The following is a 27,271-nucleotide window of genomic DNA, read 5'->3' as shown; positions in this document are numbered from 1 at the left end:
AATCTGAGTTTTGGCAGTTAGAGCATTCAAAATTCAAGATGCTGAAGGGGCCACCCTGGAGGAGCAACTTTGGCACAGTGGTCTGAAGGTAACAAAGTTATGGGTCATATTTCAGCAGTAATTGAGCTGAAACAGAGCCAGAGCTGGGTTACATCTCAGAGATGAAAGTGGATCCTTGGGGTCATGCTGCCAGGACACGGTCAGAAGCTCACCTTGTGGTACACAGTGATGGCAAGGTTATGTCCAGTTTGTTTTTGCCAAGGTGAGGGATCGGGTATAAAGTTTATAGCAGTGATTAAAGATGATGGCCACTGAAGGGGGAAAATACCCTACTGTTCTCCTCCTGTCCTGGCTACGTGGCTCAGTTCCAGACCAATGTGGTTGACTCAACTACTGGAGCAGTGGATCACACATCTACCAGAAGGCTCACTACCTCATCCTCTTGAAAATGGGGAATGGTTGGTGCTTACCAGTCTTGCAAACACCAGTGTACAGCTCATGAATTAAAGAAAAAACAAGCTCCCATCAGAGCTTCTCTGCATGTAACTTTGGAATCTAATTTTATCTCAGCAGTTTCAGCATGGATATGTTTTTATGACTTTGAACAGAGAGACTAGATTAAGGCTATTAGAGAACGTAGATTTGCAATAATCACACTTTTGGTTCAGAGTTCATAAATTTAATCATTTATCGTGAAACCAGATCAACATCAGTAATAGACTGGAGAGCTTCTAATATTTATAACCTTTATATTCATTGCAAGAAGTTCATATAATTTCATTGTTTTTCTAAGTGATTATGCCTATTATATTGCTTTCATCAATTAAAAATGTAATATACTGTATTTAATTCAACATGGAGAATAATAGGTCGTTGAAAGTGGTTTCCAAGATAGCATTCTAATCAAAAGCTCAGAATACTTCAAATATTGCAGGAGTTGAGCTTGAAAGATTTGTTAGCTCATTGCAAAGTGAGATTGAATTATGAGCTACAATCCCATCTCAGTAGGCCAGTTTTATTATCCCACATATATTCTGATGAATTTTATGCTCATCAAGGTGAAAGGTGTGAAAAGGGAAATTGATCTCTTCGATTTGGTGCACCCCTATTCAGTTCTGGGTTCTACCAATTGAGGAATAACATAGTTAAAACTAAATGTTTTTGACTGTCTCAACCTTGGAAGAGATTCTTGTACTGGCCCAGCTGTGTATTTTTCAATACTAATATTTGTAGAACTGGTGTTTTCACCTGTTTACCTTCATTTACAATGGGGCAGTAATTCAATTATTATTGATCATGTAGATGTTCTAGGCTAGGGATTTTTAATAAATGGCTAGAGAAAAACAGAATTCTTTGTTCTGTAGTGAAATACCAATAACTGATGTTGAGAGATTACAGTAATTTTTATGTATTGGCTGGCATTATGATACCCTTCCCTTTTTCTCTTTATACTACCAACTGAATCCTGTGTATACTCTGTACCACCAAATGAATCCTGTGTATACTCAGGATCAGACCAAGGGTCAAACCGCTGATGATCGAATCATGCACCACTTCTCGTGGCTGATCAGGGCACCCTTCTCCAATCACTGCCCCTATCTCAGTGCTGGCATATGCTGGTAACTGACCATGTCACCCTTCTTGACTGAAGTCAAATGTACTTTGAAGGTAAAATTTGCTTCCATAAGTAATAATAAATTGCAGCTTGTCCTTGCACTGCCCACCCCCTTGTTGGCCCAAACAGTACTTAAATTCTTGGAGAAACAAAAGAGTGCTGATGCTGGGATCTGGAGCAAAATTCCAACTGCTGGAAGCCTCCTGCATCTGTGCGGAATTTGTCAATTTTATCAACTTCGCTACTAACTTCCACCCTACTCTTAAAGTTACTTGGACCATTTCTGACTCCTTTCTCTCCTTTCATTATATCTCTGACTACCAACCCAGGAGACAAGCTATCCACTGGCATTTACTATCAACCCACTGACTCCCACAGCTACCTAGATTACACCTCCTCTCAACCTCTCTATTGTTAGAACACTGTCCCTTTCTCTCAGTTTTTCTACCTGCAACCACTTTTGTTCTCAAGATATGGCCTTCTGTTCCAGAACATCTGAAATGTCCTTTTTCAGGAAGAACGGCTTTCCCTCTCCTTTCGTTGATGGAGCCCTCACCCACATCTCCTTCATTTCCTGTACTTCCACACTCACCCCATCTCCCCCCAGACAGAATAGAGGTAGAGTTCCCTTGGTCCTTACCTTTTACCCTACAAGCCTCCACAATCACCACATCATTCTTTGTCATTACCACCAGCTGCAACGCAATCCCACCACCAGTCACATCTTTCCCTTCCCATCCCTTTCTGCTCTCCACAGGGGCCACTCTCTCCGTAACTCCCTGGTTTGATTATTCCTCTTTCCCAACCTCCCTCTTCCCAGGCACTTTCCCCTGCAACCATAGGAGGTGCCACACCTGTCCCTCTCTCACCACCATACAGGGACCTAAGCAGCCCTTCCAAGTGAGGTAGAGATTCACATGCACCTCCTCCAACCTCATCTATTACATTCGGTGTTGTGGCCTCCTCTACATCGGTGAGACCAAACGCAGACTAGGCAAATGCTTTGCTGAGCACCTGTGCTCTGTCTGCAGTGGCCATCCTGAGCTCCCAGTTGCAAGCCATTTCAACTCCCCTTCCCGTTCCCATACCAACCTGTCTATCCTTGGACTCCTCGGCTTCCAGGTTGAGGCTAAATGCAAACTAGAGGAACAGAACTTCATATTCTGCCTGGGGGTAGTCTACAAGCCAATGGCATGAACATAGTCTTCTCCAGTTTCAGGTAACCCTTGCCCCCTCTGTTCTTTTCACTCTCCTCATAATCCACCCAGATTCCCTCGCACAACCTGTTCTTTCCAATACTTGCCCCCCCCCCTCAGCCCTCAGTTTCACAGTTTCTTTCCCCTTCCCCACCCAGTCTGCCTATTGACTACACACTCTACCCACTCGAACCCCTATCCCCTCTCCTCCCACCCCCCCCCCCCCCCCCCCCCCCCCACTGTTCCCCTTTGGTAGCATCCCTTCCTTATCTGGTTCCACTAACCTTCATTTTATATGAACTTCACACGAGCAAGGAATTTCATTGCACCCTGGTGTGTATGACAATAAACAAATCTGGATCTGAATCAGGTCCTAATTAGAATGAAAACGGTTTCCCTTGCATCATCCTCATATCCTCCACTGAAAATTTTACATCTGTTCCCCTGGTCTGTGAATCTTCATCTAAATGGGACAGCTTCTCTCTATGTACCTTAAATACTCCAGGCATGATGTTGTACACATCCTTCTCCTCAGGTAGAAATAGGATGCCTATCTGCTGGGTACAATAAAAACCTCAAAACTTCCCAGCACCAAGTGTTGAACCAAGATAACCCTATGTTGACATCTCCCACACATTTGCCATTCTAAAAGCTTTTAGGACAGCACTAAGCTGCAAGTTTTATGATAGTATTGGAAATATTATAGCTCTGTGGACAAAGAAAAACCATGAAGTTAAACATCTCTTTCACTCACCCACACACACAGAGTTTGTACATTTCGCAGAGCCTTGATTCTCCTCAAGCAAAGTGGGATACGACACAATTAAATTTTCAATCAACCCCTGGAATTGTGAAGCACAAATGTTCTCTCAATTAGACCTGTTGCTTGTACAGCCACTTGCCCTCAGGTACTGCTACACATTGATGATCATGTGACTATTGAGTGAGATTCTCAATTGATAACAAAATAGGGTTAGTTCTTTCCAATGAGCATGCACTGACTGGATTTAGGGTGCGTGTTTCCAAACTACTTTTAATTAAAGCAGATAAATATTAAGTGACTTTTGATTCTTTACTGCAACTCCTCATAAAGTAATCTGCCTCATAATTGGGTGCGATCTACATGTAAGTTTTTCATCAGCAGCTGGCATTCCATACATTACCTTAGGAAATTTTGGCACTATTTGAAGCTTTTTTTTGTCCATATCAGCTATTTTAGCTATTTTAAATCTGCTCATTCTGGAGGTGAAGATACTGAGGCACCTGTGTCGAAATTGAGCTTAACTGAAAATCTTCCTTCTCCTCCCATCATTTTGGTTTTGGTATTGGGTTATTATTGTCACTTGTACCAACATACAGTGAAAAACTTGTTTTGCATCTTTTCGTACAGATCAATTCATTACACAGCGCATTGGGGTAGTACATAGTAAAACAATAACAGAACACAGAATCAAGTGTCACAACTATAGAGGAAGTGCAGTGTAGGTAGACAATAAGGTGCAAGGTCATAACTAGGTAGATTGTGAGGTTAAGGGTCCATCTTATTGTATAAGGGAACCATTCAAAAGTCTCATAACAGCAGGATAGAAGCTGTCCTTGAGCCTGGTGCTATGTGCCTTCAGGCTCCTGTATCTTCTGCATGATGAGAGAGGGGAGAAGAGAGAATGTCCTGGGTGGGTGGTGTCTTTGATTATGCTGGCTGCTTTACTGAGGCAGCAAGTATAGGCAGAGTCCATGGAGGGGAGGCTGGTTTCTGTGATGTGCTGGACCATATCTACAACTTTCCGTAGTTTCTTGCGGTCCCAGGCAGAGCAGTTGCCATTACCAAGCCCTGATGCATCCAGACAGGATGCTTTCTATGGTGCATCGATAAAAGTTAGTGCGTGTCAAAGGCGACATGCCAAATTTCTTTAGCCTCCCGAGGAAGTCGAGGTGCTGGTGAGCTTTCTTGGCTGTGGCATCTACGTGGTTTGACCAGGGCAGGCAATTGGTGATGTTGACTCCTAGGAACTTGAAGCTCTCAACCCTCTCGACCTCAGCACCATTGATGTAGGCAGGTGCGTGTGCACCGCCCCCCATTCCTGAAGTCAATGACCAGCTCTTTTGTTTTGCTGACATTGAAGGAAAGGTTGTTGTCATAACACCATGTCACTATGTATGGTTCAAATGTGTAATAACATAATGATTTTATAGGAACTTCATTGACTTGCATGGAATCTTTATTTTGGGTCGTGCACAGAAATTTTCACTTGGGTCTTGTTTATTTTATTATAATCATCCAGAAATATTTGTTACCTTAATTTTCTTGAGGATTGGCTTGCTCAAGAATGGAAGCAGTAATTCAGCTCTTGGACCTGTTCTCCAATTAAGTTAAAATATCAAAGTGGAACAGAATAGAATTGTTATAGCACAGGAGTTAGTCATTTGAGTTAGTACATATTTCTTGTAGAACAAGCTAATTAGTTTTACTCATTCCCTATGGTCCTGTAAATTACATTTTGTACCTGGTCTTTCAGGACTGATCTTTATAATGGACTGTATTTACTTTGGTTCCCTTATAACCTTTCGGGTGTGGAATCTACTGTCATTACTCCGTCTTGCCTCCTATAATAAGAATAAAACTGAAATGAACCCCTTGACATCTAGCACAGAATTCAATGCTGACAAAGACGCACTCAACCCAGTGGTCTCTGCAGTCCTTTTCTACTGACATCAAATAAAAATTTTAGAAAAACTGCAGATGCTAGAGGTCTGAAACAAGCACAGAAAATTCTGGAAACACTCAGCAGGTTGGGCAACTTCTGTGGAAAGAGGAACAGTTACCACTTCAGGTTGAAGATCCTTCATTAGAATTGGCATTGTGAGAACACAAATTATCTTTACGTTGTAGAAAGAGTGGAGGAGAGACGGACGGAATGCAGCTTGAGTTTGTATTTAGAATACTGGCACCTATCTGACAAAATGGTTCAGGTTTGCCAATCAACCCATAGCAAGAGAAATTATATCTGACTATTTCCCACGCTATCTGACTGTTCAAAGTCATCAGCAAAGTGGTGGAAGGTACAGTGACAGTGCAGTAAAGGGACATTTATGAATTAATCTATTCTGCAACATTCAGCTTCGGTTTCAGAACCACTGTGCTGTAGGTCATGTTTTCACCTTGGTCCAAATATGAACAAACTATTGGATTCCAGAGCTGAGGGTAGAGTGTTGCCCTTGATGCAAAGGCAGCTTTTGAGACACCAACATGAAAGAGATCTCTATTAAATTAAAGTCAATGAGTGTTAAGAGGAAAAAGTTCAAAAGTCATAACTATCATAAACAATGATCGTGGGTCTTGAAGGCCAGTCATTTCAGTCCCAGGCCATTGCTATAGAGACCAAGGACCAACCATCCTCAGCTGCTGCTTCAGTGATATTCTATCCATGTGAAATCAGATATGGCAATTTCTCTGAAGAAGAATGTCATGGAGTAATCTCCACCTGCTTGGGTAATGCATTTCCAACCACACTTAGGGCAGCACGGTAGCATAGCGGTTAGCACGACGCTATTACAATGCCAGCGATCGGGGTTCAATTCCCACTGCTGTCTGTTTGTACGTTCTCTCTGTGTTTGCCTGGGTTTCCTCTGTGTGCTCTGGTTTCCTCCCACGTTCCAAACACGAACGGGTAGGTTTAAATGGGCGGTGCAGACTCATTGGGCCAGAAGGACCTGTTGCCGTGCTGTAAATAAAGTTTTTAAAATGCTTCAGCCCACCACCCCCCCTTTTCATTTGATAGTTAAATGTTTGGATATTGTAGGAATCAAGGGATGTGGAGTTAGTGCAGGAAGATGGTGCTGAGATAAAAGGTCAGAATTGATGTCTTTGAATGGAGGAGCAGGGAAGAGGGATTGGATGGCCTATTCTTATTTTACTTATGTTAACTTAATTTTCATGCTGACCCTTGGGAATTTTACTGCTCAAATTTTCATTTCGGAAAATTATGAAGCCTCTAGCCTGAAGGTGAAAAATTTTGGTCTACTTTTATATTATTAGGTAATGGCATGAAGCATCTCTCTCACTGCACCCAACATGTCTTCAGCAGCACCTTCCAAACCTTCAGTACTTATTGTTTAAAAGGATAGGGGCAATAGTCAGTGGGGGACAACTCCATGTGTATGTTCACCTCTAAGTCATGCACCATCTCGACTTGGAAATTTGTCGCCATGTTTTCATCTTTGCTGACTCAGAATTCTGAGCTCTCTATCTAACAGCACTGTGGGAGTACTTGCATCATATGATTGCAATGGTTCAGTAAGGAGGCTGAGCAACACCCTTCTCAAGAGCAGTCATGCATGGGAAATAAACGCTGGATTTGTAAGAGAAGCCCACATCCCATAAATGAACAAAACTTTATAAAATTCATTGTTTTTACACTTAATTGCTTCTATTATGCTTGTTTCTTTGGCTTGTGTGAACAATACTGACAGCGTAAATAGAATTCAGAAGGGTTCAGTTTTCAACTACTTAAATAACAAGAAAATAATCAGTAACATTGTTCTTTTTTAAAAATAATAAAGGGCTTGCAGTCTTAAAGTAGCAATTCCTCATTCATCAAAGAGTAGAAGCACAGCTTGCCTATTGACATTAATTACATCACGATGAGACATTTTATGTGTGTGATTTGGCTGCAAAGTGAACATAGTTATTTATTAAGATGGAAACTTTGAATTCCTCTCCGTGTGGAAGTTATTGGCTTCTGTTTTATTGTATTCAGAACATTTAATTTACTTTGCAAACCTTTTATAAGTGATTTTAAAAAGCATAACATTGAAAGTTGAGTCAGATATTCTACTGTAAAGAGAAAGGGTTTTCAGAATACCTTCTTATGTTCTGTTGTTTTCTTTTATATCAGATCTATCTCCAGCCCATTTTAAAATTTCTTTTCACACAGTATATTCTGGTTTTCAAATCATATCAAATTACGCAGTCTTCCCATGCAACACACAAAAACTGGAGGAACTCACCAGGTCAGGCAGCATCTATGGAGGGAAATGGATAGTCAATGTTTTCGGTTGAGACCCTTCATCTGGACTGAAAGAAAGAGGGAAGGTAGCCAGTATCCTTCCCATACACACGCTTGTACGAAAGATTTAGCAAAAATTAAACCACTAAATGTTCTTCAGATTTGATGTCATGTATGTTATATGTTATGATATTGATGTTTGACGAGATCTTGTCTCCTTCAATTGTTAAACAAGGAGGCCACTTAACTCACCGAGTCTATACTGGCTCCAGCTAGAATGAGTATGTCAGTCCCTTTACCCAGCTCTTTCCCCATAGCCCTGCATATCATTCTCTCTCAAGTTCCTATACAATAATGTGTAATGGTTATTCCATATTAATATAAGCAAAGGAGTTGTGGATATAGTCCATTTGTAAGAGGAACTTAACAATTATTTTGTGATAGAAAATCACCTCTTTCAGAAAGAGCAAAACAACTATGAGCTGCTGGTGTTCATTCCACAATTGATACACTTATTTGCTCAGGAGTCTGAGTTGGGAGGTTCTGCACTTAATACTGATATTAGCAGCATTCCTGAATATGTTGCAGAAGTTGCTAATGCAATCAATGGAAAAGAATGCATGTTGTATTTAGAGGCTGATGTTGACCTGGGTTGAGGGGCTTAATGTCATTGTTGTAAGTGTTGTTGATCACTTCCCTTTTGGTCCTTGGACACTGCAGTTAGGCAAAAACATGAGGCAGCTTCCAAGCGGAACATCAGCTAGACAGTTGTTGAATCACATGAATTTATGAGGTAAAATGTGAAATATTGAATAAAACACAGCTGTCAGTAGTGAGTCCCACTGGACTTGTATTCAGTGAAAATCTTTGTACTGAGTAAGAATCTGGGCCCAAGTTATCAAGGCTTCACCTCATGAAAAGTTGGGTCGGTTGAGCTTTTTGGATCAATGATATATCAAAGCTTATTGTGAAATGATTTTAATTATTTACTGAACAGATCATATAATGGCCAGGCAAATGTGATACAAAATCATTATTCATAAGATGAAATGAGCATAAATAATTGTAAAAAAGATTACATGTAAGACCTATGTTGTCAGTTGTAGTTTGTGATGCTCATTAAGTATTATAACTGGAAAAAATTGCAACCCAGGTGTCAGCTTGGATCAGGTTGGTGTCTAAATTATCAGTGCAGATGAAATATTCATGAAAACCAAAGCCCAAATCTCTTTGAGCCCTGGGAATTTTGAGGTTTTTTTGAAATTGGTATGTGTGTTAGAAGGGATTTAGAAAGTGCAATTATAGTGCCTAATGACAAATGTGTTATGCAGCAACTAACAAGGAAAATTATCATTGGGGGAACACAAGAAATATGTGGGAAGTTTGACATAGAGTCATAGAATACTACAACACAGAAACAGGCCCTTTGGCCCATTTAGTCAATGCTGATCTGATCTTCTGCCTAGTCCCATCTACCTGCACCCGGACCATATCCCTCCAAACCCCTTCCATCTGTGTACCTATCCAAATTTCCCTTAAATGTTACAATTGAACCCGCATCTACCACTTCTACTGGCAGCTCGTTCCATACTCGCACCACCCTCTGAGTGAAGAAGTTTCCCCCTCAGATTCTCCTTAAATATTTCACTTTTCACGCTAAACCTATGACCTCTAGTTCTAGTCTCACCCAACCTGAGGGGAAAAAGCCTGCATGCATTCACCCTGTCTATACCCCTCATAATTTTTTTATGCCTCTATAAGATCACCCCTCATTCTCCTGTGCTCCAGGGAATAAAGTCCTAACCTATTCAACCTTTCCCTACAACTCAGGTCCTCGCGTCCCAGCAGCACCCTTGTAAATTTTCTCTCCACTCTTTCAAGCTTATTGTTATCTTTCCTGTAGGTAGGTGACCAGAACTGCACACAATACTCAAATTCAGCCTCACCAACGTCTTGTACAACTTGAACATAACATTCCAACTCCTTTACTCAGTGCCCTGATTTATGAAGGTCAATGTGCCAAAAGCTCTCGTTACGACCCTATCTACCTGTGATGCCACTTTCAAGGAACTATGGATCTGTATTCCCAGGTCACTTTGTTTTACCGCACACCTCAGAACACTACCATTCACTGTGTAAGTCTTACCTGGGTTTGTCCTCCCAAAGTGCAACACCTCACACTTGTCTGCATTAAATTCCATCTGCCATTTTTCAGCCCATTTTCCTAGCTGGTCAAGATCACGCTGCAAGCTTTGAGAGTCATTTTCACTGTCTGCTACGCCCCCAATCTTGGTGTCGTCTGCAAATTTGCTGACCCAGTTTACCACATAACCATCCAAATCATTAATATAGATGATAATCAACAACAGACCAAGCACTAATCCCTGCGGCACACCACTAGTCATAGGCCTCCAGTCAGGGAGAGAACCATCTACTACCACTTTCTGGCTTCTCCTGCTAAGCCAATGTTGAATCCAATTGACTTTTTCATCCTGAATGCCAAGTGATTTAACTTTGTGGACCAGCCTCCCATGTGGGACTTTGTCAAAGTCCTTGCTAAAAGCCATGCAGACAATGTCCACTGCCTTTCCTTCATTAACCTTCTTGGTAACCTCCTCAAAAAACTCTAAGATTGGTTAGATGTGACCTGCCATGCACAAAGCCATGTTGACTATCCCTAATCAGGCCCTGTCTATCCAAATACTTATATATCCTGTCCCTAAGAATACCTTCCACTAATTTACCCATGACTGAAGTCAGGCTCACTGGCCTATAATTTCCCGCCTTATTCTTAGAGCCTTTCTTAAACAACAGAACAACATTAGCTATCCTCCAGTCCTCTGGCACCTCACCCATGGCTAAGGACATTTTAAACATCTCTGCCAGGGCCCCTGCAATTTCTGCACTAGCCTCCCACAATATTTGCTTCTGACTTGAGGCTGCTCAAAAGCCATTACTATCGTAACAGTTTCCAAAAAAATAAGATCAAGGATTCCATGTCATTTGTATTGCATAAGTCATGATGTTGTTTTCAAAAGTGGCATTGAGAGTCCTGCACAGATGAAAGGTCCTGTGCACGTAATACAATTTGCTGGTAAAGATTGTCATTTTTCACTTCTGCATTGTTTGTGTGTATCTTGGGAAATGCTATGTAAAATATTTTCAGAGAAATGATCACAGTCAATGTTTTTTTTATCATAGAGACATGAGGGAAATTTTAAATAAGTTGATATCTTGCTTTGTAGGTAACATTCAAGGAGCAACAATAGTGGATGCCCTGGATACACTTTATATTATGGGAATGCATGATGAATTCAAAGAAGCAAAGGAGTGGGTTGAGAAGAATCTTGACTTCAATGTGGTAAGCATTTCTGAGAAAATTAAAACTTTTTGCTTTCAGATGAAGTAAATGAATATATCCAGAGAGCTTGGATGTGACTTTTTTTTAGACTGAAAAAGGAAATGGAGTATTTGTGGTGGACATCCAGGCCACTCACAGATGAATGACTTTAAATGAATGCAGTGGTACAATCTGATTAAGGAAGTAGCCAGACTATCAGGGATGGATATTTAATAAGCAAACAATATTTTTGATGGCTCTGAATTGGAGCAATCCATTAGACACCGAATTTCTATGTGTGCACAGATCTATGTGCACCTTCAGGAACAAGAGATCCAGGAAGTACGAGGATGGCAGAGTTAAACAGGCTCTAGCCCTGAGAGATGAATGACTTTTTGGTGCAAAGCTCTGTTGAAAAGTTGTGCAACAAAACTTTGGCACTTTCGGTGCCAGCTTGTGGTGAATTGTTCATGAATGAATCTGCTTTCATGAACAGTCGTCTTATCACTGGCCCTTGCACTATCTCCCTTCCTCCAGTGTGAGGAAAAAAAACTTTTGTTCACTGCAATTCTCCTGTTACCTGTCCCTGAGCTAATCACTTATCCATACTGACACAGCACCTTTCACTTCACGTGCTTCAACCTTGCTAACATGCCATCGTGTGGTAATTATTAAATAACTTTTGGAAATCCATGTACGTAATATTCCCCCTTCAGTCCTCTTAATTCCTTCATCTGGAACTCATTCAGGTTAATTAAACATAATTTGCCTTCCACATATGTATGCTGGCTGCCATTAATTAATTCATACCTGTCCTAGTCCCTGCAATATTGAATGGATGCTGTATGTTTTGTTTAGAATGGGAGGTTATGGTAAAGAGGGGATTTAATTGATGTGTAAAAAAAATGAGAGCCCATGTAAATAGATGGGGAGAGGTGAGAATTAGAGAGGATTATTTTACAGAAGAAACAAAAATACGCAGGACACTTTGGGAGTACGGAACTTACTGCCCTAAAGGATTGTAAAAGCAGAAATCCTCATTGCAGTTAAAAGTACTTGAATGTGCACGTGAATAGCTTTAACCTTTACAGATCAAGAGCTGGAAAACAGGATTAGATCATGTATCTTTTCCTCCTTTTGTTCATGAATTTCTATGATTCTTTAATAATTGTGAAAGTGCTTGGTCTGCTTGATAAATTTCAGTATCTTTCTCACGTGGTTAACTGACAAATCTGTCTTCAAAGTCAAGGTCGGGTTTATTGTCAAATGCAAAAGTACATGTATGCACAGGTGCAATGAAAAACTTACTTGCAGCAGCATCACAGGCACATCGCATCAGATAAGCAGCATTCACAAGAATAACATAAATTAAACACAATTTTTACAAGAAAGAACACAATTGGAACATCAAAGAACAAAGTCCATTGTAGTGAAAAGTGGTCATAATGTTGCTACGCTGAGGTGGTGATTAAGGGCTGTGCAGGTTGGTTCAAGAACCAAGTAGTTTAGAGGGTTTCTTTGTCCCCTCGCTCTTAAAGGGTGGAATAGCATTTGCACTTTTCCAAAAAGCAATTTCTGAATACAGAAAATTTAGAAATCCAAAGATTTGCAATTTTCTTATTTTCTTTTAAGGCTATATTTTGACAAGACATCATTGTAAGTAGAGCAGGATGACCTGAATGAACTTAATGTAATTTATAATTATTTAAGAGTTTCAACTACTTTAAAAAAAAAGTTTAAATCTTTTTTTTAATGAGTTCAAAGTCTATGTATGACCTGCAGTGAAGCTCATGAAGCTACAGGCAAAAATGTGATAAGATTGTGCCCTGTGCAGTCAAGTTATTTTGCAAATGCTACGTTCTGGAGGAAATGCAGTTATACAATGCTACCTCATTTTCTGTCCTTAAAAAGCAAAATAAAACATTAAAATGTACATAGTCATAAACTACAAATTTAAAATGCATTAAATATTTATTAATCTTCATTCAGACTCAGAGCAGCTTTGCTCAGATTGAAAGGCTATACTGAACTGCCCTCAAGCAAATGAAGGAATAAAAGAAAATAGTGCAGCAGAAATAATGTTTATATGCTTCCTAGATTAATATTTTAATTGCATAATTATTTCAATGACTACATCTAGTTTAAATGAACTAGTAAGATGTATTTGTTTTGATCTAAAATTACTATTTTAAAACGGGTCCTAGATTCAAAACACAACTGGGGATTCCCAAGCTGAAACAATAATTAACAGTAATTAACATGAAGCCTGTGGTGAATACAATTAGAGGAATCAAATTGTTTCATGAGTAAATATTATTTATTGTACCGGGTACTCTTTAAGAAAACAAGCAAACACAAATTACCAAGTTAAGCCATAAAGGCAGATGAATTGGGGGTAATTGTATGAACTCCACAACATCATTTTCCAGACTACACAGTATAGTTGGAGTAGTTTACACAGATCTGAATTTGGGGGTAGTGTTTTAATCGTATTGGTAATTTGTAAAGTGTGTTTGATTACCTTCCCAATTCTTTTAGAATTTATTTTTTTTCTGTTCATGTCTATTTTCTTAAACTTGCTGGTCACTGCAGCTTTTGCAGGTACTCGTGATAAAATTGCTTAAATGTTCTTATGAGGTGGAGTGGATGTGGTGAGAGACTGCTCTGCAAACCGGAAGAGCAGATTTTATGTTCTTTTCAAAGTTTTCTATGTTTCATAAGCAATCATATTAAAATTAATTGCATAGAGAAGGCTTGTGATTGTCACTACTGTTTAAAATCACTTGATGTAAAGAAAAAGAGCATAATGAGTTTGGAAATCCCTCTGGATAAGTAAAAGCAAAGGATGCCATGCAAAACCATTATATATAATGTCAGATTGAAAGTATAAGCAAAAATCTTTTGAAGTCTTTTTTGTGCCAGTGGTCAAAAATTGAAACTTTTTTAGAAAACAGTTAACCGGGTCTAATAATATGCTGGTTCCAGTTTTATTTCTTTTTGATGCTCTTTTTCCTTTCAAATGTCAGTTTTCTACATGGAGTACTGATTAATTTTGCCACTTTGAATAGTTTTTCTCTTTTTGGATGGTTAAACTTTAATGTGCATGTCTCGAAGTTTCTTGGCATGCCAGGCAGATGAAAGCATGCTTTCTGGATGGAGAACAAAATGGAATTCTCCATACAATTATAATCGCAGCACTTTATTTTGAGTCTTTTTGTTTCCTTCTTGGGGATATACATCTGGATGAAAACTATTTCCTGTACTTTGTGGATGGGAAAAAGTGTGGTGCAGACAATGGCATTGGACAAGTATACAGGTATAATGTGGTCTCCTAAAGTAACAACACGGAGGGTAGGATGGAAAGTTGTAGCTAGATATTATTTGGCTACAATCACATAGGCAAGAGTAGAGCCAAGCTGTGACATTTTCGCTCGGCTAGAGAATGAAAAGAAAGATTGGTGGGAGTAAGTTGTGGGTGGTTAGAATTATTGTGTAACTTGAGGTACTGCCTTTAATATGCTGTCAAGCTGTACCCCCAAATCCTCCTCCTTTTCCACCCCACTGACCTGTTCAAAGCATAATTCCTGCTATTTATTGTTTCAAGTGCTTTCACTGGAGAACTCCCCTACAAAGAATACTTGAGGCATTTAGCAGCGTACATTTCGGGGAGGGGTGAAGCTAGATGAGTATGCGAGGGAGAAAGCAATGGGAAGTTAGCAATCATGGTGGTATATAAAGAGACTGAGATGAGGCCCCTGTGGAGCTTAGCAACTGAAAGGCCAGCTTTGGTGCTGTAAATTTAATGTTATCACCTCACACTTACTGACTTTGGATTAAATCATTTTACCATGTTTGCAACAGTTTGATTATGATCACTTTCTCTCATGCTTGATACTTTCTTTCAGATTCTCCTGAAACTTGATTGAACCTATGGTTAGTGCATCATTTGCAGGGACACAACAAGAAAATACATAACATATCCTTGGAAAAGTGGGTGGGTACGTGCAAATGAGAGTGGCGGATGGGGAGGAGTTGTATATAGAGTTGAGGGAGCGTCAGCCATGTGAGTTTATATATAATAGTTTTCATCTTCCTTCAATATCTCTTGCACCATTTTTGGTTCACAAATATTCCTGCTATGAGCTGCTGCACAGTGCTGATTTGTGATTGGCAGGTGAGTATGAAGAAAACAAGTATACTGGATTCAATCATTCCCAAGTTAATAGAAATAATCCCGTTCAAAACTCTCATAGTGCCAGATTGAAACAAAACAAACTTTGTGGTCTGTTCTATGCCAGTCATCAGAATCTTTCGAAGAAACTTTAAATGGAAAAAATGATCCATAGCCTAGTTCAATTCTTGGTTCTTTTTTTTCCTCTCCTAAGATCAAGTTCTTCAGACGCATATTTGATTAGTTTTGCCACTGCAACAGTATCTCTCAATTTTTAAATTATTAATTATTCATTTGTGTTTGCATAAGTTTCTTGTCATGTCATTCAAATTTTTAGATGGAGAACAAATTCTCATCAAAATTACACAGCTTCAATTTATTTTGAGATTTTTTTTTCACCTTTCTTGGAAATATAAATTTTCATGACAACTTGTTAGTGTTTTATATATTTTGTGAGAGGTTTGGGATTAGGTTAACAGCTGATAGGAGCAGCAAATATAAACTTCAAAAATAAAATACCGCAGATGGTGGGAATGGGAAATAACACAGAAATGCTGGAAATATTCAGTAAGTCAGTTAGCATCGGCAGAGGGAGAAACAGAGTTAACATTTCAATCTCCTTTCATGGAACTGGGAAAAGGAAGGGAAACAACATGTTTCAGATTGCAGAGAGAGGGAAAGGCAGCAGGACTGAGGGATTGGCCACAAGATAGATGAAAGGTGAAGTTGAATGACACAAGTATTGGTGGTGCCAGCTGAAACAGAGTGTTTAAAGACTTATGAGTAACATTTGTTTCAGGTAAGTAGGAGGAGAGGAAAGAAGTCTGAAAATGCCAAAAGAGGACAGAAAAAAACTGAATGCTAGAAATGTGAGACTGTAGGCTGGAGAAAGTTGTGTTCATCTTTGGGACTCTCAGCACCCAGCAGGAAATTGACCCCTAACATTTCACTGGGATTTGTATCAGCATTAGAGATATTTCTCTAGTGCAAGGCTTCCCTAAATGATGTAAACAATATTGCAACGTGCTAAATTAATTTCTGGCATGACTTTCAATCTGTCAGGTCTGTTTAAAAAGAACGGTTATTATTTAACCACAAAACAATCAGATTTTATTCGCACTCTTCCCACAAATCAAGCTATTTAAGTCACATAGTTGTATGGCACAGAGGCAGCCCTTTAGCCCTCTGTGTCCATACTGACCCTTTTGTGCATCTACATGAATCCCATTTGCCTGCATTGGGACCGTATCTTTCTAAGCCTTGCTTATTTAAGCAATTGTCCAAAGGTAGTAATTGTGTCAGATTTCACCACCTCCTCTGGCAGCATGTTCTAGATATCTGTTTGGAAAAAAAAAGCTTTGCCCCTGAGTTCTCTTTCCATTCATTTTAAACTTATGGTCTCTTGTCTTTCATACCCCTAACATGGGAAAAAGAATTTGAATATCTATCCTATCAATGCATCTCAGTCATACTTTTATCAGGTCACCCTAAAGCCTCCTTTTCTCCAGGGAAAACAAGTTCAGCATATCCAATCTTTCCCTAAGGTCCTCCTTTCTAGACAACATCTGCTGAATCTCCTCTTCACTCTTTCCAGTGCAGAAAGGAACAACACTCAAACTGCCTTCTTTGCCAAGCTGCTCTGCAACATTCTGCAGTCTCACTGCATGCATCGTGCCTGCTTGTATTTAAGACAGAGCCCTCCTTGCATTTTCATTGATCTTGATTGCATGGAAAACTGATTTTTAAAAGGGAAGGGAAATGCCTTCTCCTTATAGGTTTATTTCGGGGTGCTCCTAACTGGACATCCCTGAGGAGCAATACAAACACATCAAGGCAGTCTGCAATGAGATCCATAAACCCTTGCAACCTCAGACATGCTAGGCTGTTCTGGCCAAAACAAGGATGTGTTACAACTGCACAAGATGTGATGAGACCATACTTGGAGTATTATGTGTAATTCTGGTCACATATCTGTAGGAAGAATGTGTTTAAGCTGGAAAGGGTGCAGAAAAGAGTGTAGGAGACTGAGGAGTGACTTTATAGAGATATATAAAATCATGAGGGGCCTAGATAAGGTGAATAATCACAGTCTTTTTCCGAGGGTGGGGTAGTATAAAACTAAGATTTGTGAGGGGGAAAGATTTAAAGGGGAACTAAGGGGCAACTTTTTCACACAGAGGGTGGTGGGTATGCAGAACAAGCTGCCAGAGGAAGTGGTAGGGGCAGGTACAATTACAACATTTAAAAGGCATTTTTGTCAGATACATGGATAGAAAAGGTTTAGAGGAATATGGGCCAAAGGCAGGCAAATGGGACTAGCTGGGTAGGCAACTTGATCAGTGAGGATGAGTTGGGCTGAGGGGTCTGTTTTCATGCTGTACATCTCTATGAATCTATATCCCATAGATCAAGGGCATGGTCATTTTTGGCATCCTAGCCTTGGGATTATTCCAGCCTGCTGCCGCTCTGATCTTTCTCATATTCCAATCTGCTGCTCACAGGCCCATGAGAGAGGTTATCTATCCTTCATTTTCAAGGAGAGAATTCATCTACTTTCCTATCAGCCTCCAGGGACAGGCAGAGCCGGGATGGGGATTTCCTAGCACTGAAAGCTTCCCCCAAAGTACAAGCATTTATAAACAGCATTCTCATAGAAATCTTCCTGCAACCACCAACCAGAAGTGCCAGCCTGTAGTTCTTAAAGGATTTAGTGACCCCTTACACAAAGAACATGCAATGCCCTCCACCAGCCTGTTTGAAATCCTTCTGACTCCTTTAGAATCCTCTCACTTTTCCTCATTGCACTATACATTTTTGAGGCAGCAGCGCTTTCCATTGCTGGAAGAGTGCTGCCTATAATGTGCGTATGTCACTTTAAGGGCTGGCTACTGACATTGCAGCTGCTAAACTGAATGTTGCCAGCTGTGAGACTTCGCAGTGGATGAATAGTGCTGAGAATAACAAAGTGTGGCATTATATGGGAAATCCAACAGTATCATTCTGGGAGCTTTGCTAATGAAGACTGTAATCTTTATGGGACTTTTAAAACCTCATTCGAATGACTCACTGTGGTGTTTTAGCACCACCAAAGATATTAAGTACAATAACTAAGTTGGTGACCTTTATCTCTGTGGTCAATATTTATGATGTTTGAGGAACAGAGTTGACTACATAAGCCACATTGAGCACTCACTGCATTCGGAGACAGTAGGGCCATCTTAATTACCCAACTTTGCTGCTGTCAGAGCAACTTGAAGCATCAAAAAAGAAACACATATACCAATAATAATTCCAAAGAAACAGTTATTTTGAAAACAATGAACAGAGCTATTTTACCTCTGTGACTGCTATTTAATATTTGGAAATCTATGCACCAAGCTGTGATCCCTGAAGTTTCGAGATTTTCACTTACTTGTGATTTCCTTCCATCAAATTCTAGACTAGTGAAATGATTAAGTGAAAAGATCATCGTAGTGTATGTGATCTTTTCACTTAATCACTTAATCTGTGACATGTCAAAAATTGCCAGCCATTTATGCCCAATGAAAAACACAAATCTAAGAAATGCTTTCAAGGATTTGAGAAAGACTCTTGTCTTGCTGTACTTCAAGAGATATAAATTTATGAAAATATCATTGAGCTAAATTTGCATATCTGTTCTCATAACATTTCTAATGGCCTTCACGGCTTCCCCCATACATTATTTTGTGCATGCCTCATGTATTTCCATTTTATTTCACCTTATAATCCTGAGGTTCAGAGACTATCTTTGCTTTGAGCTGAAGGAAATTATTTTCACCTCTCACACTTATTATACTAATAAACAGACACACACATCTGAAATAGCCTTACTGCTGTAATATTAACCTAAACTGTTGAACATTTCAGATATAATTTTGCCTCTAAACAAACTGTTGGTGTTCATTGCCTTCCTTCTGCTTCCTTTCATTGCTCTATTATCGTAGCACAATATTTTCCCATGTTTTATAACTCACCAATTAACTTGTTCTCAGCCTTTTTTCTCTGTTTTCATATTTTCTATTGGCTCTTACTTTTAATTTTGGAGGCAACATTTTCTTTAAAGAAAATAGTTTTGTGGTTTGTGAATTAGTTGCCAGTCTATTAATATAATAGATTTTGTAGAATTTGATTGTTGCAGTATAAATGTACAGTATCCATATTACTCAGGGTGGTTACTGAAGAGTATATCCATTTATTAGCTTCAACTGCACAATAAATCTCTAGTAATGAAATGTTTCAATGGTGTTAAGCGTTAAATCTGGATTAAAGCAATAGGTTGGGTTATACTTAAAATATTGCCCCAAATCTATATGTTGGTTATTTTAAAAAATGAAAACATTTGCATTTAACAAATCTGTTTCTTGTATCCTAACTCAACCGGTTACATCTTCAAAAAAAACTCCAGTAAGTTTGTCAATCACAATTTCCCCTGTATAAATCCATGTTGATTTTGTCTAATCCCATTGATATGTGTTCTCTTGTCATGTTCTTTATGATAGTCTCTAGCATTAACCTACTGCTAATGTTAGGTAAACAGGTCTGTGGGTCCCTGTTTTCCCTCTTCTTTTCATCAAATGATATGGTTACATTTATCATACTGCACCCTGCAGGAATCATTCCATTATCCATTGAATTTTGGAAGTTGACAATCAATGCACTTATTATTTCCATGGCTTCTTTTAGTACTCTGGGGTGCAGATTATCAAATCCCAGAGATTTTTCAGCTTTCAATGCTATTAATTAATCCAGCATTTTTTTTCTGCTAATATTAATTTCTTGTAGTTTCTTTATTTCTCTTAGCTCCATAGAATTTCTGGGAAGTTCTTTCTGTCCTCTTCCACTATGACTTAACCAAGTATTTGCAGGAATTGCTGAGAGCACTGTGTCACATACACAGTGGCAAGAAAGGGAAAATATTCCTTCATTTGTCCTAGTCCTTTTTTATGTGTGTTTTGTTTCTCTCTACCTTCTGGTGCTCCTGCTGTGATGCCCTCACTTCTTCTGGCCCATTGGATCATCCTGGATCCTTCACTGCCTGCTGGTTCTCATGCTACAGATCCTTTATTGTTCCTTGTCATTCATAGTTAACAGCAGTTCACCCGGAAATTATGCCTCCCTTCACTGTCTAATCTGATGAACTGACTCACTGAATCCAGTATTTCCACTCCCAATATATATCTTTTGACCGTATTGCCAATTCTTTTTGTGCTCCATTAAATATCTGTTCACCATTACTTGCCAACTTATCTCTATCTTGCTGTTTCCCTGTTAACTTACCAGGTGAGCCCTGTCCCCATACTAATTCTCCTTTCCCTTATAGTTTATGTACCTCTCATTTTCAGTGATCTGTATACTATTATCCTTTCCTCAGTGATTGCAATTATCCACTCTTTTATTTTCCTTCACCCATTTTTTTGCCTTTTTGGCCACCTTACCTGGCTTCAGCCTTATGTACTTTATACCTCCTGTCCCTACTAAATTGCAGGACCATGGGTCCTCCTTCAGATTGGCATGGAAATTCTTTTTGTCTCTTCACTTAAATTCATTTAAATCTTTATAGCACTGTAAAATGAACAGGACAATATAACCAGGTAGGATAAGGATCCAAGTTTCCCTATTTCCATATTTCCTTACGATATAGAAGGAGGCTATTTTGATCCATCTATGCCAGCTCAAAGAGAAGTCCTAGTTCTCCCAGTAACCTATTTAACATTCTCCCCACATACCTATCAGCTTCCCTCAGATTCTAGCACTTCCCTATATACTGCGGGTAATTCATAGTGAACAATCAACATACCAACATACATGTCTTTGGGATGTGGGAGGAAACTGGATCACCTGGGGGAAACCCATGTCATCACTAGGAGAACCTGCAGACTCCACACAGATAGTACCTGAGGTTGTGATTGAACGTGGCTTGCTCGAGCTGTGAGGCAGCAGCTCTGAGCTGTGCCACTGTGTTCTCCCGATAGGTTGACAATGGACATGGAAAGTCAAGAGGACAAACTGATAAGGTGATTGGGACCCAGAAGTAGTGGACTAGAGAGCAAAGTGGAACATGGCCGTGGGAGAAGATGACAATATAGACGAGCCGCAGGAGTTGAGCAGCATGACTGTCTGTTAATTAGGAGCCAGCAGATTAAATATGAGATTTCAGAGTAACATGCAGAGCCAATTAGCTACAGTCCATTCTCGCAAAAAAAAAGAGGAAGCTGAACACTAGGGAGGATTTAATAAAGAGGTACAGGGATATTGATGGCCCATATGCCAAATTATTCACAAATTAACTTGTCTTGAGCCGACCTGAAATCAGCACGATGGCACAGCAAGTAGTGCTGTGGTCTCACAGTTCCAGGGACTAGAGTTCAATTCTGACCTCGGGTGCTGTCTGTGCAGAGTTTGCACATTCTCCCACCAACCCATGAGTTTTCTCCAGCTACTCTGGTTTTGTCCCACACTCTAAAATGTGCTAACAGTTTAGTTGACTGCTATAAATTACCCCTCCATCAAAAAACTCCACAGGGCCAGGGAAGCTTTGACTGCCTTGAAATTTTCCTTGAGCACCCTGACTAACACTCCTGCAGTAGAGTCATTCTGGATGAGTTTCAGAATGTTGCATTTGCAGATGGTATAATGTTGTGATTCGGTCCAATATTCCATTGTGGTTACAGGGGGTACCATGTGGGTGTGGGACTGCATTTCCTGGGAACACCATTTGCTGTGCTAATCCAACCCTCTCTGGAGTTTCAAATTTGTACCCACCTGAATATGTATCATTTGCATGGTCTTGCATGATTATAATCAAGTACTTAATTGTATTTTCCACTCCCACCATTATGAGTTGGTTAATTCTACGTTCCTGTCTCTTGTCTGAACTGCCTTTGAACCTGAAGCATATGGCCATGTGCAGTGAGTAATTTTCTATATCTGACCTAAGATTATCTGTGAGGTCCCAAGCCACCATGTATCAAACTCTCCCCTTGGACTACAAGTCAGTGGGAATGATAAAGGTTTGGGACTACAGCTTTAAACCCTCTATCACACCATTGCCGCAGCCCTCCAAGGCTGTGAACTGCAAACCCTTTGTACTTGGCCATCCAGGAGGTGTATACTTGATACTGGAGGTTTGTTGAGAGTCCAAGACTGAGTTAGCACTTGTGAATGGACTTAATTGTTCCTCTCAGATGCTCTGTTTCTTTCTTAGGAAAATTACCCTAGGTAATTTGCAGCTCTGGGGCAGTAAATATCTTGGATTCAAATCAGGCACTGTAATTTTCCCTGACCCAATTTACCAATGCAACGTGACTGGTTCAGTCAACAGCTCAGGTTGGGATAAGGCCTGGTGGGTTGGGGGTCACTTCAGATGTGATCATCATAACATTATGAAATAATAATTTGTATTTCCTGGTTCTAATTAACCCATCTTCAGGGGGTGACATAGTGGTTGAACATTGAATGGGTTTCTGAAAACCCCAAATTTCAGGTTAAATCCTCACACACATTACATCTGTGATGACCATCTGCACACTTTCTCCAGATAATATTGTTCTTCCAATTTGGTTTTCTGTATAAATGGGGGAGGGTTAGCTCAACCTTGCATGAAGTTCACCATCACTGTCACTACTTCCAGTAGGTGGCCCCTAGTTCTGTCCACTTGGTAAAATGACACAAAAATATCCATATCCCAGTTATGCTCTTGCCTCTGACTGTTACAGTCTCATTATTATCACCTTTTATAACTTCACTTTATAGGCTGTTATGCTACCACATCACTGTCTCCTTACAATCTGGAGATTTGTTCACAACGGCCCCAGGCTTGGGCAGTGTTATGTTGTTCCTAAATTCATCCCACACCAGTCACTCCACCCACTGTCAGGATTACTCTTCCACTTTACCTGGAGTTTATTGGAATTGAGCCTATATGTTATTCATACGTTGGGTTTCCTTATCCATTCTCCCTGCAATTCACTGGGCAGATGTACATACTATATTGTGTGTAGGCAAATATCTTTAACAGTAGGTATAGTATAGTGAGTGGGTCTTACAGCTGATGCAGTCAACAAGAGGACAAGTATTGTTGCTTGTATTCACCAGGGTGCTGTTGTTTTGCTAGTTTGTCATCCCTCCTTTCCTGCCACCTCTAGGCATGCACACTTTATTATCATTATGTCATTATTAAGAACTTGCTTGGTATATAAACTGCATTGTGATCAGTGAGTTGTGGATAAGCATGCTCTGAGTCCTGAGCCCTTTTTCAGGAGCAATCTAATTTATCTGCTCTAGCTTTAAAGTGAAGGAATTATCCATTCAATTGTATTCATTTGGAGAAACTAATAGTTTCTGTCTTTGTTGCTTTGTACTCCAAGAGATTATATTTCTAATTGTGCACCGGGGAGCTTGCTGTGTGGAAACTTTCCTACATTATGACAATGCCTACATCTTAGCAATAATGTAGTTGGTTTTAAAGCATTTTGGGGCAGCCTGAAGCTACAAAAGACTTTGTGTAAATTCAGAATCTTTTTTCTTTTTCTAGAAACAAAGGTTGTAAGAAAAACAGTTGAAAAAGAGAAAAAGGATTCTTTTTGGAGTTTCCTCGAACATGCAGGAGGTTTAGGTCTTGGGTGGATTGAGATTAAAATTTATAATTAAACACAGTAATGAACGAAAAGATTAGTGCAAAGCTTGCAGGGAGCCTTTGCTTAAAAGATAGACTGAAGCCAAAAATATCAATACATTAGCAAAGAGCAAATCTGTTAAAGATGAGGGCTGGTATTTAGATGGAAAGAAAGACACAGTATGGTTTGAAGAACTGAAAATAACAAGATTTTTATTGTCCACTTAAAAGCTTAGAGATCAAGATTTTGTAATAAACCTTTTGCATTGCCAGATTGATGATGTGTGTTTGTACTGGGCATATGTGATCTGAAGGAAGTGGATAAATGTAGATTATAGCCTTTGGAAAGTGTAAGAGTAGACCTGGATGATGAGTGAAGGAAATAAACATCTTTAATTCTATAGACTGTTGGATGAAAGTGATTGTGTTTCTTGTGTGATTTAAGAAGATGAAAAGTTTTAAAAAAAGCCTTGTAGTTTATAATTTTGAATGATGGTTTGTTTACTTTCCACAAGAATGAAATAATTCAAAGAATCAAGCTAACTCCAAGCAATAATGACTTTGGGCTTCTAATTTATTTAACTTTTTCTTCAATATTATCATATACAAACTCAATTGTAGTACAACATGCTGTCACTGAAGTGACAGTTACACCAGACCTCAGTAGTCTGTATCCAACACTACAGAGCTGTTGATACCATATGATGGCAGGAATGTCTGATCCTCCGCCACTGGCTGTGGTGTGCACCAGTTGACGAAATCTCAGTGGTTTTACCGACAATACAGCTCAGCACTCTCTCCCTCTGGAAAATCCCAAGCATTGCTGGCCTCATCAGTATTTATGGGACAGCTTGTGACCAGCCCTCACATATGCTGACAATACCAGTGTTTCACAAACACATACCCAAAAATTTTCTTTATTATTTAGGAATATGGGATTAAAAATGAAACCAGGTTAAGCAAGACAAGAATTTATTTTAATTAACTGGGATTTTGGAAACTGAACAGCATCAAATTACATTGCAATATTGATTCAGGAATTTATATTTGTCCAATTATTGAAAAGTACTAACAAGCTGCCTTCTCCAAATTTATAATACATGTTAAATATATATTTTTGTGTGGTTGTCATCTTCTTAAACAATCCTTTGCATCCGAGGATAACTGCTTCCACTTCAGCTGTGAGGAGCGGAAGATGTCTGTGCATGAATTCTTTGCATTTGGGATGGTGGTTGCACACCAGCTACCCCACAGCTTGATAAAGAGAAGTTTTGATGCACAGGATAGGATGTCCAAGATAATTGGAGAACAGGCTTTGCTGCACAGAATTAGCACCCACATATATGTGGATGCACACACAGATACATATTGACCTTACACACATGTAAGCAGTAGTCCTTCAATTCCTTCACATAACATCTACAAATGTAAAGCTTTTTCCAGAAAATGATAACAAACTTAATGGGACGTACAGCAGTGGAGGCCAGATCAGTGGGGGCGTTCAAGAAGGAGATAGATAGATATCTAAATAGTCAGGATATCAAGGGATATGGGGATAAGGCCGGTAATTGGGATTAGAATAGTTTTTTTTTCTTCTTCTTCTTCCCCCATTCCCCATTTCTCATTTCTATTTCCCTTTCCTTGGAGCAGACTAGATGGGCCGAATGGCCTGCTTCTGCTCCCTTGTCTTGTGATCTTGTGATCAAAGAAAGGCTTTTATTCATTGTGTAGCATTAGCAAAGCCACAAAACCAAAAGATTAAAATTCAGTTGAAATGTGCATGAAATATTCAAAATAATTTCCATTTCTTTCCCCTCATTTGATTACCAGGAGAAGTCTATAAATAGTTCAAGGAACTGCTGAAATGTCAATTTCCAACAAACAATAAGTACTTTCTGATTCACATTTCCTTTACCCTCTGAGATTTACCAGTCCTGACAGAGTTTATGCAATAATCCAAAATTAAACTCTTAGTTCATGCTACTTTATCCCTTAGGATATATTTCAGTCATGTGGGTATCAAGGACTCTTGTTTAACATATGAAAGCTCAATATGAAACAGCAACCTCAAAGACCACAAATGGCCACATGTAAAGACAGGACAATAAGGCTTTGTACAATAATGTATCTAAATATGTTAAGTTGTAATTCGCTGCATGTCGCACTTTAACAGATCCTGGGAACATGTTGCAGTGCTCCATATGATTTAATAAATAATTTCTTTGTCATTGTCACTGTTGAATGCTAACCTGTTTATAATTTGATGGCAACCAGCTCCCAGAAATGTGTTCTTACCAGTGCTCACCTTTCCCTCAGTGGGACATGACTGTGATATGAAAAACAGACATCACAGGCATGATTGTGTGCTGTATGGAACCTCTGAGAGTGCCTTCATTGCATGGGCTTCAGCAGTACAAAAAAGGATGCTCAATGCCAGCAATTACAAATAGTCACGAGACCCTTACTTTTCAAAAATGAATTTATAAAAGCACAATAATGTAAAACAAAATGACCTTCATTCTAGAATGCAGTCAACAATTGGTGTCATCACCACATTCAGGTCTCTTGTCAATATCAACTATTTCTTTCATGAAACTCCCATAATAGTTACTGATGAATTCTCTGCCCCACTGTAGTAGGAGCATTTAAATAGAATCGCTGATGCTCTGGAAACACTGAAGTGTATCTCAATGAGAGGTAGTTGAGATCCCCTCCCTCATTCTTATCCTCACCAAGTGCTATTCTTTGAGGAAATCATTTATCAGCTTCCATCTCGATGCTGATGACACCTTACTCTGCCTCTCCAGCACCCCAGCATTGTCTGCTCCTGTCTCTAATTTACCCATCACCTACTGGCTCCTGCCTCACCACTCTCCCACTCTTTACCCTGGCTGTCTTCCATCTCCACTCTCAGTCCTGACGCAGAGTCTCAACCCGAAATATCAACAATTCCTTTCCTCCCACCAATGCTGCTTGATCCATTGAGTTCCTCCAGCAGCTTCTGCATACTCCATCAATCAAATGTGCTGATGACTGGCTACATGTATGTCACCATATGTGATTTCATGAGAATGAGGGAGGGAATCTCAATTACCACTCCTTCGATAAACTTCAGTGTTTCCAGAGGTGCCCGTAGCTTATACTGTCCCCAAGTACTGGTTGAATGGTATGGGAAATGGGCAACGGATCCCAGAGCAACAAAAACAATCTGCTTGTTGCTACAGATTCCAGCATCTGCAGTTTCTCTTGTCCCCATAAGATCTGGAGTTTAAAGGCTTTCTTGATCTTATTTCTCTTTTCACAAACCT

The 27,271-nt window shown here is 39.6% G+C and overlaps 1 protein-coding gene across 2 annotated transcripts in view; it reads left to right on the top strand.

Annotated features, from left to right (window-relative positions):
* Positions 1-27,271, top strand: part of man1a1 (mannosidase, alpha, class 1A, member 1) — a 340,636-nt gene that overhangs the window by 124,307 nt on the left and 189,058 nt on the right. For both annotated transcript variants that reach the window (XM_052025482.1, XM_052025483.1), the window contains exon 3: positions 11,063-11,178. In XM_052025482.1, the coding sequence (XP_051881442.1) occupies positions 11,063-11,178 (116 nt within the window). The remainder of the gene's footprint in view (positions 1-11,062; positions 11,179-27,271) is intronic.

Source organism: Pristis pectinata, chromosome 10, assembly GCF_009764475.1.
Source record: "Pristis pectinata isolate sPriPec2 chromosome 10, sPriPec2.1.pri, whole genome shotgun sequence".
In the NCBI taxonomy this organism is placed as follows: domain Eukaryota; kingdom Metazoa; phylum Chordata; class Chondrichthyes; order Rhinopristiformes; family Pristidae; genus Pristis; species Pristis pectinata.
The sequence above is the reverse complement of the archived record's forward strand: the minus strand, read 5'-3'. Positions and strand labels throughout refer to the sequence as shown.